This window comes from Rana temporaria, chromosome 8 (assembly GCF_905171775.1).
Source record: "Rana temporaria chromosome 8, aRanTem1.1, whole genome shotgun sequence".
Classification (NCBI taxonomy): domain Eukaryota; kingdom Metazoa; phylum Chordata; class Amphibia; order Anura; family Ranidae; genus Rana; species Rana temporaria.
Window position 1 is genome coordinate 174,599,373 of NC_053496.1, and position 14,582 is coordinate 174,613,954.

The following is a 14,582-nucleotide window of genomic DNA, read 5'->3' on the forward strand; positions in this document are numbered from 1 at the left end:
AGGGTTGTCGGGAAGAGGCCCATGTCCAAGAGGCTCTTGTCCAAGGTGCTTTGGGGTGGGGGGGGCAAACACCCACCCCCCATGTTGAGGGTATGTGGCCCAGTATGGTTCAGGAGGGGGTGCTCGCTCATCCCCTCCCCATTTCTGACCTGCATGCTCAGATAAGGGCCTGGTATGGACTAGGGGGGTCCTACTGAATTTTTTAACCTTTTTTTTATTGCCGGGAAAGGCTGGCATTCTTTATGTTTACATTCATCTGTCAGTGGGCAAGCTAATGGTTGTTAGGGACGCTGGCTTCCAGGCCCACTGCCTAATAACCAGCTATTTCGTTTTTTGACCGATCCGAATTTGAATTGTTCTGAAAGACTTTATTTTATTATCTTTATTTATTATCCATCTACAGAGAGGAGAGCCCTGTACAGATCACATGACCACATCAATGATGACGATGGACAAAGACCAAAGTCACATGACAGAGAAGATATTAGACCTCACCCTGGAGATCATCTACCTGCTGACTGGAGAGGTGAGGAGGATTCTGGAGGTCAAATTACGTCATTTTCATCTCTACTAATGAAACACAAATCTGATTAGAGAGCTGAGGGGAATTCTGGGAATATTATACGATCGTCTTACTATAAAATAATTAGTGAATGTATAAAGTGAAGATGATGTGGTCTGATACAGGGGGGATTCTGGGAATGTCACTGAATGAATTTCTCATGACGTCTCTCAATAGGGTTACGAAGTAGTGAAGAAAACATCTGGTGAGTATGTGACCTCCAGTAGACATCACCGTGTGTCAGAAGGATGGAGAGGAACCCAGAGACACATCACTGTCCCTTCACCTGTGCCCCTGACTACTTTATGTGACAAGAAGAAGATCCTAGAAGTCACCAATAAGATCACTAAGCTGCTGACAGGAGAGGTGAGCGGTGCCGGGAATTCTGGGACATTATCCAGTAACAGACAAGGGATGTGTCTGGATGGTGACTGTATCATTGTGTGTGTCAGGTTCCTATAAGGTGTCAGGATGTCACTGTCTATTTCTCCATGGAGGAGTGGGAGTGTTTAGAAGGACACAAGGATCTCTACAAGGACGTCATGATGGAGAATCAGCAGACCTTGAATGATGGAAAATTGGGAAAAAATAAACTTTCCTTGAATGAGATGATATTGAATCTCACCCTGGAGATCATCCACCTGCTGACTGCAGAGGTGAGGAGAATTCTGTAGGATGATATGACCTCACCCTATCTCTAATATTGGGACACCAACCAGTCTGGAGAGGTGAGGAGGTTTCTAATATTATATGTATTGCTGTATATCACAGGACTGTGCTGTAGTTATGAAGACATCTCTTGAGAGTATTACAAAGAGGAAAAGTCCCCGCTTGTCTACAATAACAAGAGCAAGACAAAACCCCATCACTGTGCCTCCACCTACCTTCCTAAATCTTGAGAGAAACAGTAAAAAGAAGATCCTAGAAGTCGCCCAGAAGATGATGGAGCTGCTGACAGGAGAGGTGAGCAGTGCCGGGAATTCTGGGACATTATCCAGTAACAGACAAGGGATGTGTCTGGATGGTGACTGTATCATTGTGTGTGTCAGGTTCCTATAAGGTGTCAGGATGTCACTATCTATTTCTCCATGGAGGAGTGGGAGTATTTAGAAGGACACGAGGATCTCTACAAGGACGTCATGATGGAGGATCATCCGCCCCTCACATCACCGGGTAAGAGGAGACTTTATTGTAAAGGAGAGAGCAACACAGGAGGTCCAACTAGATAAACCTGAAAGTATTTTCAGTTTGCGTCTACAAGTATAGGGTATGTAGTTTGAGCAAACATTTAGGAAATGTCACAGTCTATGGTAAGGTGAGATTAATATAGAATTGGTTGACCAGGCAAGTTAAGATATCAGTTTAATTTGAAAAAGTCATCTTACCTACCTGAAGAATGCAGTCTTTTATAAATTGCTACATAGTAAGGTTGAAAAAAAGAAAGAAAAAAATGTTGTTCACCCAATTAGTATTCATCACACTACTGAATAAATAAGGAGAAGATACTGTACATCATATGAAAGGTCCATCTCCATTCCCCAATATAACATCATATTCCCGAAAAATGAGGAGGAGATACTGAGATTGCAGGCTTGGCTGGCTTAAATCAGGTTTGGTCTCCACCCAGAGACTGGCCACATTAATCACCTTGCAGGTGGACAGACAGACATGGAGAAGGCCATATGAAAGGTCCATCTCTATTCCCCAATAAAACAAGGTCATCAATGTACAATCAGTGGTATCCCATAGTATCATAGTTGGTTTGGTGTATTGTGAATTCCTTTATATTTTATTTTTTCTTCCTAACAGATGGACACCATGTCAGGAATACTTTGGAGGGAGATATTTTTTCATCTCCAGATTATGATGTGGAAAATAATGAGATTGCTGAATATTCTCATGAAGTGAATGACACGAGTCGGATTCCACCCCACAGACCATATCATGTGGAGACATCAATGGATCCCTCTAATCTTGAGGAATCTTCTGACCAATCACATTCTGTTACTTCAGACCTCCATCTCCATCCTCACAGTGCAGATTCATCAACACGTCCATCTATACCCAAGGAGTCTTCTTCGATCCATGAAGGGTTTCCCAAAGGAGAGAGTTCATTATCTTGTTTGGAGTGCGGGAAATATTTTAAGACAAAACCTGAACTTCATCTACATCTTAAAACTCACACCACGGAGAATCTTTCAGGTTCAGAGTGCGAGAAATCTTTCTCTAAGGAAAGCGAACTTACACATCAGAATAATACAAATTCATGTTCAGAGTGTGGGAAACACTTTACTTCGAAAGCAAACCTCATTATACACCAAAGAACTCACACAGGCGACCATCCTTATTCATGTTCAGAGTGCGGGAAATGTTGCTCTCAGAAAGGAGGTCTTCTAATACACCAAAGAACTCACACGGGTGAGCGTCCGTACTCCTGTTCAGAGTGTGGGAAATGTTTCACTCAAAAAACAAACCTTCTTCAACACCAGAGGAGCCACACAGGTGAGCGTCCATATTCCTGTTCAGAGTGTGGGAAAGGTTTCACTCACAAAGGACGCCTTCTTAAACACCAGAGAAGTCACACGGGTGAGCGTTTGTTTTCATGTTTAGAGTGCGGGGAAGGTTTTACTAACAGAGGAAGCCTCGTTTATCACCAGAGAAGTCACACCCGTGAGGGTCCATATTCCTGTTCAGAGTGTGGGAAATGTTTCAATCACAAAGGATGCCTTCTTACACACCAGAGAAGTCACACAGGTGAGCGTCCGTATTCCTGTTCAGAGTGCGGGAAATCTTTTACTTGTAAAGCAAGCCTCGTTCATCACCAGAGATGTCACACAGATGAGCGTCCGTTTTCATGTTCAGAGTGCGGGAAATGTTTTACTAGGAAAGGAAGCCTTGTTGAACACCAGAGAATTCACACAGGTGAGCGTCCGTTTTCCTGTTCAGAGTGCGGGAAATCTTTTATTCAGAGAGGAAAACTTGTTGAGCACCAGAGAAGTCACACAGGTGAGCGTCCGTATTCCTGTTCAAAGTGCGGAAAATGTTTTACTGTGAAAGGAAACCTTCTTCAACACGAGAGGAGACACACGAATGAGCATCTGTATTCATGTTCACAGTGTGGGAAATGTTTTACTGTAATAGGAAACCTTCTTCAACACCAGAGAAGTCACACAGTGAGCGTCCATATTCCTGTTCAGAGTGTGGGAAATGTTACGCTCACAAAGGAAGCCTTCGTAAACACCAGAGAATTCACACAGTGATTGTCGGTATTCATCTTTCATTGGAGAGGACATCTAATTAGACATCAGAGACCCCCCCCCCCCCGCGCGTTGTAGCGGCCTGATACAGTCCCTGGCTCAGCCCATCAAGAAAAAAGGAGGGTCCCTGTAACTGCACATCCATGTGGCCCCTAGGACCGGTGTGAAAGTGGCAACCTCAGCCTGGACTCCAATCAGGCCACGCGACCGACGCGTTTCGCTCCGCCCGTCTGAGATTAGTCTTGTTTCTGCACAGCTTGGGGTTTGTTCCAAATTATAAGCTTTTCTCGTCAGCCATGTTGACTCTGTCTTCCATGTTTTTTATTAGTGACAATCCGAGCGTGTCTGGGTTTGGTTCGGTGAACATGACATAAACTTGGGTGCCAAATCTGAACCCCATTGAAGTCAATTGCCGAATATTTTAAAAAACAGTTCTGTCCATTATTTTCTAGACTAATAGGTAATGAATTGTCCAAAAATGTCATGAGGGGGATGGGCAGTGCCCTGGAGGACATGTACAAAAGCAAAATATATATAGATATATATCTTTTAGCAGAAGCCCTATAGAATAAAATAATGGGTGTTGCAATTTTTGCGCAGCAGTTTTTCAAACGCAATTTTTTTTAATGGAAAAAATAAACTTTCATGAATTTTATTGCACACAAACACAATATAATACCTATTTTTTATTTGTAAAATATAAAAGATGATGTCACGCCGAGTAAATAGATACCTAACATGTCACGCTTTAAAATTGCGTCCGCCTGTAGAATGGCGGCAAACTACAGTGCTTAAAATTTTCCATAGGGGATGCTTTAAACATCTTTACAGGATACAAGTTTAGAGTTATAGAGGAGGTGTGGTGCTAGAATTATTGCTCTCGTCGATGTTCACGACGATACCTTGCATGTGTGGTGCGATCGCCGTTTACATTCGCATTTGCGCATAAGAACGGGGGGCTGGGGGTGCTTTAAAAAAAATATATATATATATTATTACAGTGGAACCTTGGATTACGAGCATAATCCGTTCCAGGAGAATGCTCTTAAAGCGGATGTCCGCTAAAAAAAAAATATTAAAAGCCAGCAGCTACAAATACTGCAGCTGCTGACTTTTAATATTAGGACACTTACCTGTCCTGGAGTCCAGCGACGTCCGCAGCAGAGGACGAGCGATCGCTCATCACTCTGCCCCCCCCCCCCCGCGCCATCCTTGGTGAGGGAACCAGGAATTGAAGCGCTCCGGCTTCGCTGCCCGGTTCCCTACGGCGCATGCGCGAGTCGCGCTACGCCTGCCGATTGGCTCCCGCTGTGTACTGGGAGCCGAGTGTTCCCAGCACACAACGGGGACGGGAGGCGACGTCATGCTCACAGTCTGCCCGAGACTGTGTGGCCGGAAGTGGGTGCAAATACCTGTCTTTAGACAGGTATCTGCACCCCCCTCCCACCTGAAAGGTGTCAAATGTGACACCGGAGGGGGGGAGGGTTCCGATCAGTGGGAGTTCCACCTTAGGGTGGAGCTCCGCTTTAATCCAAAGCACTCGCATATCAAAGTGAGTTTCCCTATTGAAGTCAATGGAAACGAAAATAATTTGTTCTGCATTGGCATGCAATACCGCCAGAGGTGGGGGGCGCTGGAGAGCCTCGAAAACACTCAGCAAGGCCGGAGGACAGCTCGGCAGAACTCGGAAAGGCTCGGGGACAGAGTATTTCCGAGATATTCCAAGCATTTTCGCATTGGCTCCACTCGGCTCCGGTACCCCCCCACTAGGGTGACCACGTTTTCAAACATTCAGGGACACCCTCCCTTTCCAAAAATCAGCTTGTACTGACAACAATCACAAACCAAGTCAGGATTTTTAAAAACACAGTGCTCGTATTGCGACACGCTCGTTAACCACTTTACTCGCAATCCGAGGATCCACTGAATTATTTGATTTATACAAAACTTTTTTTTACACTTTTTTTCTTTTTTGGATTAACTTTATTGCTATCACAAGGAACAAACAACATCCCTTGTGACAGCATTTCGAAAGACTGTCCCGGATTTCAAGGGTCTGTCCCGGATTTCAAGGGACTGTCCTTGATTTGGAACAAAGTCCCTCTGTCCCTCCCTCCCTCCTTATTTTACCCTCATTTTGGTCTGATCTATAGGGTTGTATATAAAATGCATATTTTTATCTTTCAAAAAGTGATTCCCGGTGCTAATCCTTTCATTTAATTCCTAAATTGCTGCATTTGTAAATTTCATAGGCCAATATAAAGGAATAGTAGTGGTAAAAAAAAGCACTTATGGGTTTAACCAATTATTTTCTCCTGTAAGGGGGCGGAGCAGGGGGTGTGTCCTACTTTTGCTAATAGGTGTCCTTCGTTCCCATCTTAGAAAGTTGGGTGGTATGGCCATACTATGTTGCAGTTTAGGTTGTTACTGTTTGTTTTTTTTATAATTTTGTACGGAGGTATTGGCCCCTGCGAGGGCGTGTTTGGCCTCTTTATGTTTTGTTTTGTATTTCTATGCAAAATCAATAAAACGGATTAAAAAAATAAATAAAATGTGTAAAACTCGGATAAAAAACACGGACCTCCACACAAAAAAAAAATCATGGGGTTGCCCACTAATTCTGGTCTGGAATTGATTTTAAAATGGAAACCTGAAAAAAAAATTTGTAGGCTCCCCAAAAATCTATAGCAGACCCTTATCTGAGCATGCAACCTGAAAGACCAGGAAACGGAGTTCACTCCCCCATTCTGTCATATGCTCTGAACATGTGGGGCACGTACCTGGCAAAGCACCTTGTCCCCATGTTGGTGAGGACATGGGCTTCTTCTCTACAACCCTGACAACCCTGTAGTGTGAAAGCCTCTTTTAACAACAAGCCAACTCCCAGATAGTCAAGTTCCTCCACCCCGAACTCGCTCATCCATGTGTTTATGGACCTTACTTTGTGCAAGTTTGAGAAATCCTCCAATGTTGGGGTCGGCAAACTGCCGATCACAATCGAAAGGTGGACCACGAGGGGGCCGACAGGTGATTTGTAACTACAGCTCCGCCTCCTCAGAGCTTAGAATGGGAGGCGGGAACTGGATGGAGGGCAGGAGCTGTTGAGTGATTGGTTGCTAGACAGTCCTAGCAACCAATCACCAGCTTGCTATTCTGAACTCCGGCAGCTCCGGCTCCTTCCACCCAGCACTGTGCTGTCTCCTGATCTCCACCCTGATGAACACACGCTGGCAGGTGGGAAGTGTTACCTACACCATGGGTGCTCAGCCTGTGGCCCTGCAGCTGTTGCTGAACTACAAGTCCCAGCATGCATCTGCCTTTGGGAGTCATGCTTGTGCCTGTCAGCCTTGCAATGCCTCATGGGACTTGTAGTTCTGCAACAGCTGGAGGGCCACAGGTTGAGCACCCATGACCTACACAGTGCTATGTGTATGTGGGGGGTGTGCAGGGGTATACTGTTGGAGGGGAGACAGAGGACACTACGGGGGAAGGAGGTTGATGTGAAGGGGGTCAGAAGACACTGTTTTGGGAGGTACAGGACACTACTATGGGCAAAGCAGGAACAAAGATTGTCTCTGGACAGCCCCACTCTGAACAAATTGTAGCCTTTTATTAAAAGAAGGACAGCACTACAAGTCACAGCAAGATAAAATAAAACCTGACTGCTGACGCGTTTCGCAATGAAACTAGTGCTTAGTCATAAGCTATGACTAATATAATAATATAATTATATTATTATTATTTTTATACTTATGTAGCAAAGGGTAATTTCTTCAGTGTTGTCACATGAAAAGATAGATTAAAATGTGAGGGGTGTACTCACTTTTGTGAGATACTGTATATTTAATTATCAGGGGAAGTTTTACGTCTAGGGTCCAGGTCCTACTGTAGCGTTGTACATTTTTGTACACTCTGTACAATTTACCATAATAGTTTTTTTGAAGGCATTACAGTGGAACCTCGGCTTACGAGCATAATCCGTTCCATGAGAATGCTTGTAATCCAAAGTACTTGCATATCAAAGAGAGTTTCCCCATTGAAGTCAATGGAAATAAAAATAATTAGTTCCGCATTGACTTCAATGGCATGCAATACCGCATGTGGCCAGAGGCAGGGGGGGTGCCTGAGAGCCTCAGAAACGAGGACACCTCGGCAAACCTCGGAAAGACTTAATTCCCGAAATTTGCCGAGGTCAGCTGTTCTGTCCTCGGGGGGCTTTTCGTGCATTTCCGAACGGCTGCGATCCGCAACGTTCGGCTCTGCTCAGCTCCGGCGGCCCCCACCTCAGGCCAAACACAGCACTGCGCACCCCTTTGGCCTGAATCGTGCTGGTTTTGCGAGACAACATTCGCAAACCGAGTTACGATTTTTACAAATACAGCGCTCGTATTGCGAAATGCTCATTAACCGCGTTACTCGCAATCCGAGGTTCCACTGTACATTATCCAGCACTACAGAGATATTTTTACGGAGGATATTTTTTTCATCAGGTCTAATTTATTGTTGAGATGTCACAGGGATAGTGAGGGACCAATGGGATCATAATAAGCCACTCGTAAAACTAACAGGAAAAAAAAAACCTAATGGGCAATAGTTTTTGCTCATTAAGCAGGTACTGATGTAGAATAATTCAAGAGGTGGGTGATCAGGTTGGAAAAGGAGGTAGGTATAATCTCCCTGTGTAATAATGCCTAATGGAAGGAAGCGCCACGAAAAATAACACAGGCTGCAATTTTAACAATCTCCAGTAGGCGAAGCCTAACTTATGCTATGTGGACACAGACAGGAAGTGATCTAATGTTCAGACAGGATGCAGGAGAGGGTAGACACAGGAAGTGATGTAAGGCATAGACAGGAAGTTCTCGATGAGAGGGGAGTTTTCAGGAAGTAGAGAGGAGACATTGCAGGAACTGGCAGCAGAGAAGGTAATATGTTATTATTTTATATTTACACCCAGTAACCTCCGTCATGTCCGTCCTCTTCCTCCATAGTCACTGTGATGTCTTTTATCTCCAGCAAATGATGATACGCACATATATAGATAGAGGATTACATCCTGGATATAAAACCATGTATACAACTGTCCATCCAGAGCCTCTGGTTTATAGACCAGATACATCCTAAATATAGAACCATTTATCCAACTGTCCACCCAGAGCCTCTGGTTTATAGACCGGATACATCCTAAATATAGAGCCATTTATCCAACTGTCCATCCAGAGCCTCTGGTTTATAGACCAGATACGTCCTAAATATAGAGCCATTTATCCAACTGTCCATCCAGAGCCTCTGGTTTATAGACCAGATACGTCCTAAATATAGACCCATTTATCCAACTGTCCATCCAGAGCCTCAGGTTTATAGACCGGATACATCCTAAATATAGAGCCATTTATCCAACTGTCCATCCAGAACCTCTGGTTTATAAACCAGATACATCCTAAATATAGGACTATTTATCCAACTGACCATCCAGAGCCTCTGGTTTATAGATCAGATACATCCTAAATATAGGACCATTTATCCAACTGTCCATAAAGCTGTCTCGAGGTTGTACTGACGGGAGAGGTGAATGGTGCTGGGAATTATGGGACATTATCCAGTAAGGAATGTGTCTGGATGGTGACGGTATCATCCATATCCTTTGGTTTATAGACCGGATACATCCAAAATATAGAACCATTTATCCAGCTATCTATGTCCCCACAGGGGATTCCACTCACTTCTTGTTTTGTCTTGCATAGGTCAAATGAACAGTTAGGCCCCTTTCACACGGGGCGGATCAGTAATGATCCGCCCTGTGCACCTTTGCTTGCTCAGTGGGGATCGCTCCGTTGATCCCCGCTGAGCCGGCGGATGACAGGTCGGTCCCAGCACACTGTGCAGGGACCGCCCTGTCAAATCGCCGCTCTCCCCTATGGGGGGATCGGATTAACACGGACCGTCTGTCCGTGTTCACCTGATCCGATCCGCCAGACGGATGGAAATGTAGGTTTTTCCTCCGTCACACTTTGGCAGATCGGATGTCAGCGGGCATGTCACCGCTGACATCCGCGGCTCCATAGAGCCTAAAAAACTGGCAGGCGGACCTGAACGGGCCTCCAGTGTGAAAGAGCCCTTAGGGGAAATCTCCCTAACAAGGGGACAGGCAGAAAAACAACCTCCATAAAAGTTATAACCCTTCTCCTCACTATCCAAGCCTAAAATAAGAAGTTTGCCTAGAGTTTGGCTTCACCTTCAATGAGACAGATGAATGCGGCCTGCAGTATGGAATATTAACCCATTTGGGATGTAAGAAGACTGTCTTTACTCATCCCAGTACAGATCATTCTCCTCCAGAGAGAAGAGCCCGCTATAGATCATATGATGAGCATGGAGAAGAGAATACTAGACCTCACCCTGGAGATCATCTACCTGCTGACCGGAGAGGTGAGGAGGATTCTGGGAGGTCACATGACATCACTCTTATCTCTATTAATAAAACACATACCTGACCGGAGAGGTGAGGAGGATTCTGGGAGGTCACATGACATCACTCTTATCTCTATTAATAAAACAGACCTGACTGAAGAGGTGAGGAGGATTCTGGGAGGTCACATGACATCACTCTTATCTCTATTAATAAAACACAGACCTGACCAGAGAGATGAGGAGCATTCTGGGATCATTATACAATCCTCTTTTATTTCTGAAACAAAGATCTGACTGTATTAGGTGAAGGTGACAGATAATCTGACGTGAACTGATATGGGGGAGATTCTGGGTATATCGCGCCTGAACTTCATATAATCATTCAAATTTCTCATGATATCTCTTGATAGGATTACATGCTAGTGAAGAAGACATCTGGTGGCCATCAGGTAGGAAGCCATAGACACATCACTGTCCTGTCTTCTGAGAGAAACAGCGATGAGAAGATTCTAGAAGCCACCAAGAAGATCACTGAGCTGCTGACAGGAGAGGTGAGCGGTGCCGGGAATTCTGGGACATTATCCAGTAACAGACAAGGGATGTGTCTGGATCGTGACTGTATCATTGTGTGTGTCAGGATGTCACTGTCTTATTTTTCCACATAGGAATGGAGAACTTTGAAGGAACAGAAGGAAATCATGATGGAGAATCAGCCGCACCTCACATCACCGGGTAAGAGGAGACTTTATTTTAAAGGAGAGAGCAGTACGGAGGCTCCACCTAGATCCCCCATCATCTGATAAACACATAGAAACAATGTATTCAGTCAGTGTGTGTGTTTCCTACAGATGGATCCAGTAATGGGAACCCACCAGAGAGATGTCCCCGTCCTCTGTATTCCCGGGATCGCACACAGACAGATCACAACAATGCTCCCTGTTATCAGGTTGGTTGGATGGAGCATCTGGAACATGAATGTGACTCAACAATGAAAGACAGTGTATAAACCCTACAAAATATTTTATTTGCGGTCTTGCATCATTATATCTTATATTTGTCAACCATTTCCTTTGTTTAGGGTGACGATCCGATAGTTATAAAAGTTGAGGTTAAAGCAGAAGAAGAAGAGACATATGTGATGGGCCATGAGTCCATGGAAGAGGGCACCTTGATGCTGCCAATTAAGGATGAGGAATCTTTTCACGTCATGATGGAGAACCAGCCGCCCCTCACATCACCGGGTAAGAGGAGACTTTACTGTAAAGGAGAGAGCAGTACGGAGGGTCCACCTCCTAGATGAACTTAAAATGCAGAAAGTATTCCAATTTTCTTTTTGCTTCTACGAGTATAGGGTATGTAGTTGGAGCAGAAGTTTTAGATTATCAACAAAACTTCCCAGTCTCTGGTAGGATGAAGCTAATATACTGTATAATTGTGTGACAAGGTAAGTTAAGATGTCAGTTTTATGGAAAAAATAAATCTTACCTACCAGAATAATGAAGTTAAATAGCTCCATAGTTAGGTTGAAAATAGACATAAATCCATCAAGTTGGACCAATTACTATTTATCGCACTACCAATCAAATGAGGAGGAGATAGTGTACACCATATGAAAGGTCCATCTCCATTCCTCAATATAACGTCATGTTCCCAACAAATAAAGAGATACTGTACATCATATGAAAGGCCCATCTCCATTCCTCAATATAACGTCATGTTCCAAGCAGATGAGGAGGAGATACCTAGATTGCAGGCTTGGCTGGCTTAAATCAGGTTTGGTCTCCACCCAGAGACTGGCCACATTAATCACCTTGCAGGTGGACAGACCGACATGGAGATGGCCATATGAAAGGTCCATCTCCATTCCTCAATATAACGTCATGTTCCCAACAAATGAGGAGGAGATACTGTACACCATATGAAAGGTCCCTCTCCATTCCTCAATATAACATCATGTTCCCAACAAATGAGGAGGAGATGCTGTACATCATATGAAAGGTTCATCTCCATTCTTCAATATAACGTCATGTTCCCAACAAATGAGGAGGAGATACTGTACACCATATGAAAGGTCCATCTCCATCCCTTTTAATGTCATGTTCCCAACAAATACTGAGGAGATACTGAGATTGCAGGCTTGGCTGGCTTAAATCAGGTTTGGTCTCCACCCAGAGACTGGCCACATTAATCACCTTGCAGGTGGACAGACAGACATGGAGAAGGCCATGTGAAAGGTCCATCTCCAGTCCTCAATATAACGTCATGTTCCCAACAAACGAGGAGGAGATACTGTACACCATATGAAAGGTTCATCTCCAGTCCTCAATATAACGTCATGTTTTACTTCCTAACAGATGGACACCATGTCAGGAATACCTCGGAGGGAAATACTATTTTTTCATCTCCAGATTATGATGTGGAAAATAATGAGATTGCTGAATATTCTCCTGAAGTGAATGACATGAGTCAGATTCCACCCCACAGACCATATCATGTGGAGACATCAACAGATCCCTCTAATCCTGAGGAATCTTCTGACCAATCACATTCTGTTACTTCAGACCTCCATCTCCATTCTCACAGTGCAGATTCATCAACACGTCCATCTATACCCAAGGAGTCTTCTCTGATCCATGAAGGGTTTCCCACAGGAGAGAGTTTGTTATCTTGTTTGGAGTGCGGGAAATATTTTAAGACGAAATCAGACCTTTTTCTACATCTTAAAACTCACACCACTGAGAATCTTTCAGGTTCAGAGTGCGGGAAATCTTTCACAGAGGAAAGCGAATTTCTTACACACCAGAAAAGTCACAAGGGTGTGAATGCTTTTTCTTGTTCAGAGTGCGGGAAACGCTTCATTAGGGAAGCAAGCCTCATTGTACACCAAAAAAGTCACACAGGTGAGCATCCATTTTTATGTTCAGAGTGCGGGAAACACTTCATTAGAAAAGCAAACCTCGTCAGACACCAGAGACTTCACACAGGTGAGCGTCCTTATTCATGTTCAGAGTGCGGGAAATGTTTCTCTCGTAAAAGAGACATCGAATTACACAAAAGAATTCACACAGGCGAGAAACCCTTTTCATGTTCAGAGTGTGGGAAAACTTTTACTCAAAAACCAAACCTCCTTTTACATCAGCGGATTCACACGGGCGAGCGTCCATATTCGTGTTTAGAATGTGGGAAATGCTTCAATCAAAGAGGACTCCTTCTTAGGCACCAGAAAATTCACACGGGCGAGCGTCCATTTTTATGTTCGGAGTGCGGGAGATGTTTCATTCAGAAAGTAAGCCTTATTACACACCAGAGAAGTCACACGGGTGAGCGTCCGTTTTCCTGTTCAGAGTGCGGAAAGTGTTTCGTTGACAAAGGAATCCTTCAGACACATATGAGAAGTCACACAGGTGAGCGTCCGTATTCCTGTCCAGAGTGCGGGAGATGTTTTGCTGACCAAAGAACCTTTTATAAACACCGGAGAACTCACACAAAGGACACCGATTTGCCTACTTTGAATGCAGGAAATTGTTCACCCAGACAGGACATCTGATTGGACATTTAGAGAGCACACATCTACTGTAGCGACCTGATTCAGTTCTTGGTTCTGTTTCTGCTCACATTGGGGGGTTGTTGGAAATGATCAACTTTTCCTATCGGCCATGTTTACTCTGTCTCCCGTCTTACTTATTGGTGATGATCTGAACATGCCTGGGTTCGGTTCCAGTAAGGTTTAGGTGGCAATTTTGAGCCTAATTGAAATCAATGGGAGTTCATTATTTTCTAGGCTAATAGGCAATGGATTGTCAAAAATGGAATGGGGGGGCTGGGAACTTCCCTGGGGGACATGCAGTGATTTTTGTAATGCTTAACCACTTTACGTCCATCCTTTAGCAGTTTTACTGCTACAGGGTGGCAGCTGAACACCGGATCACGTATACACTATATTGCCAAAAGTATTGGGACCAGTGGCGTCGGGAGGGGGGGCTGGAGCCCCGAATGGGTTCCCGAAAAGCCTCAGGGCTTCTATCGGAGACCGATCTGATCCCGAGTGCCATAGCAGGTCCCGTCTTCTGGAGCCTGCAGCGCCTATGATGGACGTCCCACTGGTCCAAGACCGGGACGTGTGACGTCAATCACAGGCGCTGCAAGGCTCCAGAAGGCGGGAATTACAATGCGGCCTTTGCACCACATCACTGTGAGATCCCTGCTTGACGCTCGGGCGGGCGGGTCTCCTCTCCTCCTCTGGCTGCCTGCTGTGGTGATGATGGGCTGGCCGCACACCACGGCTGAGCTGCTGCAAGACACATGAAATCTGTCTCCTGGTCAGGTAGGTCAGTGTATGTATGTCACTACCT

General features: G+C 44.7%; 2 protein-coding genes across 3 annotated transcripts; both read left to right on the top strand.

Moving 5' to 3' along the window:
- The first annotated feature begins 1,107 nt into the window (after nt 1-1,107).
- LOC120910509 (zinc finger protein OZF-like) lies at nt 1,108-4,408 on the top strand. The gene is made up of 3 exons (XM_040322266.1): nt 1,108-1,218; nt 1,334-1,469; nt 2,372-4,408. Exons 1-3 carry the CDS (start codon nt 1,108-1,110, stop codon nt 3,820-3,822), a joined length of 1,698 nt encoding a protein of 565 aa, XP_040178200.1. The 3' UTR covers nt 3,823-4,408.
- Nucleotides 4,409-9,931: 5,523 nt separating this feature from the next.
- Nucleotides 9,932-14,162, top strand: LOC120909471 (zinc finger protein OZF-like). Of its 2 annotated transcripts, XM_040321246.1 has the most exons (6): nt 9,932-10,248; nt 10,641-10,781; nt 10,896-10,962; nt 11,079-11,176; nt 11,309-11,471; nt 12,585-14,162. In XM_040321246.1, the coding sequence occupies exons 1-6, from the start codon at nt 10,183-10,185 to the stop codon at nt 13,775-13,777; spliced, it is 1,728 nt and encodes a 575-aa protein (XP_040177180.1). In that variant the 5' UTR covers nt 9,932-10,182; the 3' UTR covers nt 13,778-14,162. The 2 variants fall into 2 exon arrangements, with proteins under 2 accessions (XP_040177180.1, XP_040177181.1); XM_040321247.1 differs by lacking the exons at nt 11,079-11,176; nt 11,309-11,471 and having other exon boundaries at nt 9,934-10,248.
- The last annotated feature ends 420 nt before the right edge of the window (nt 14,163-14,582 follow it).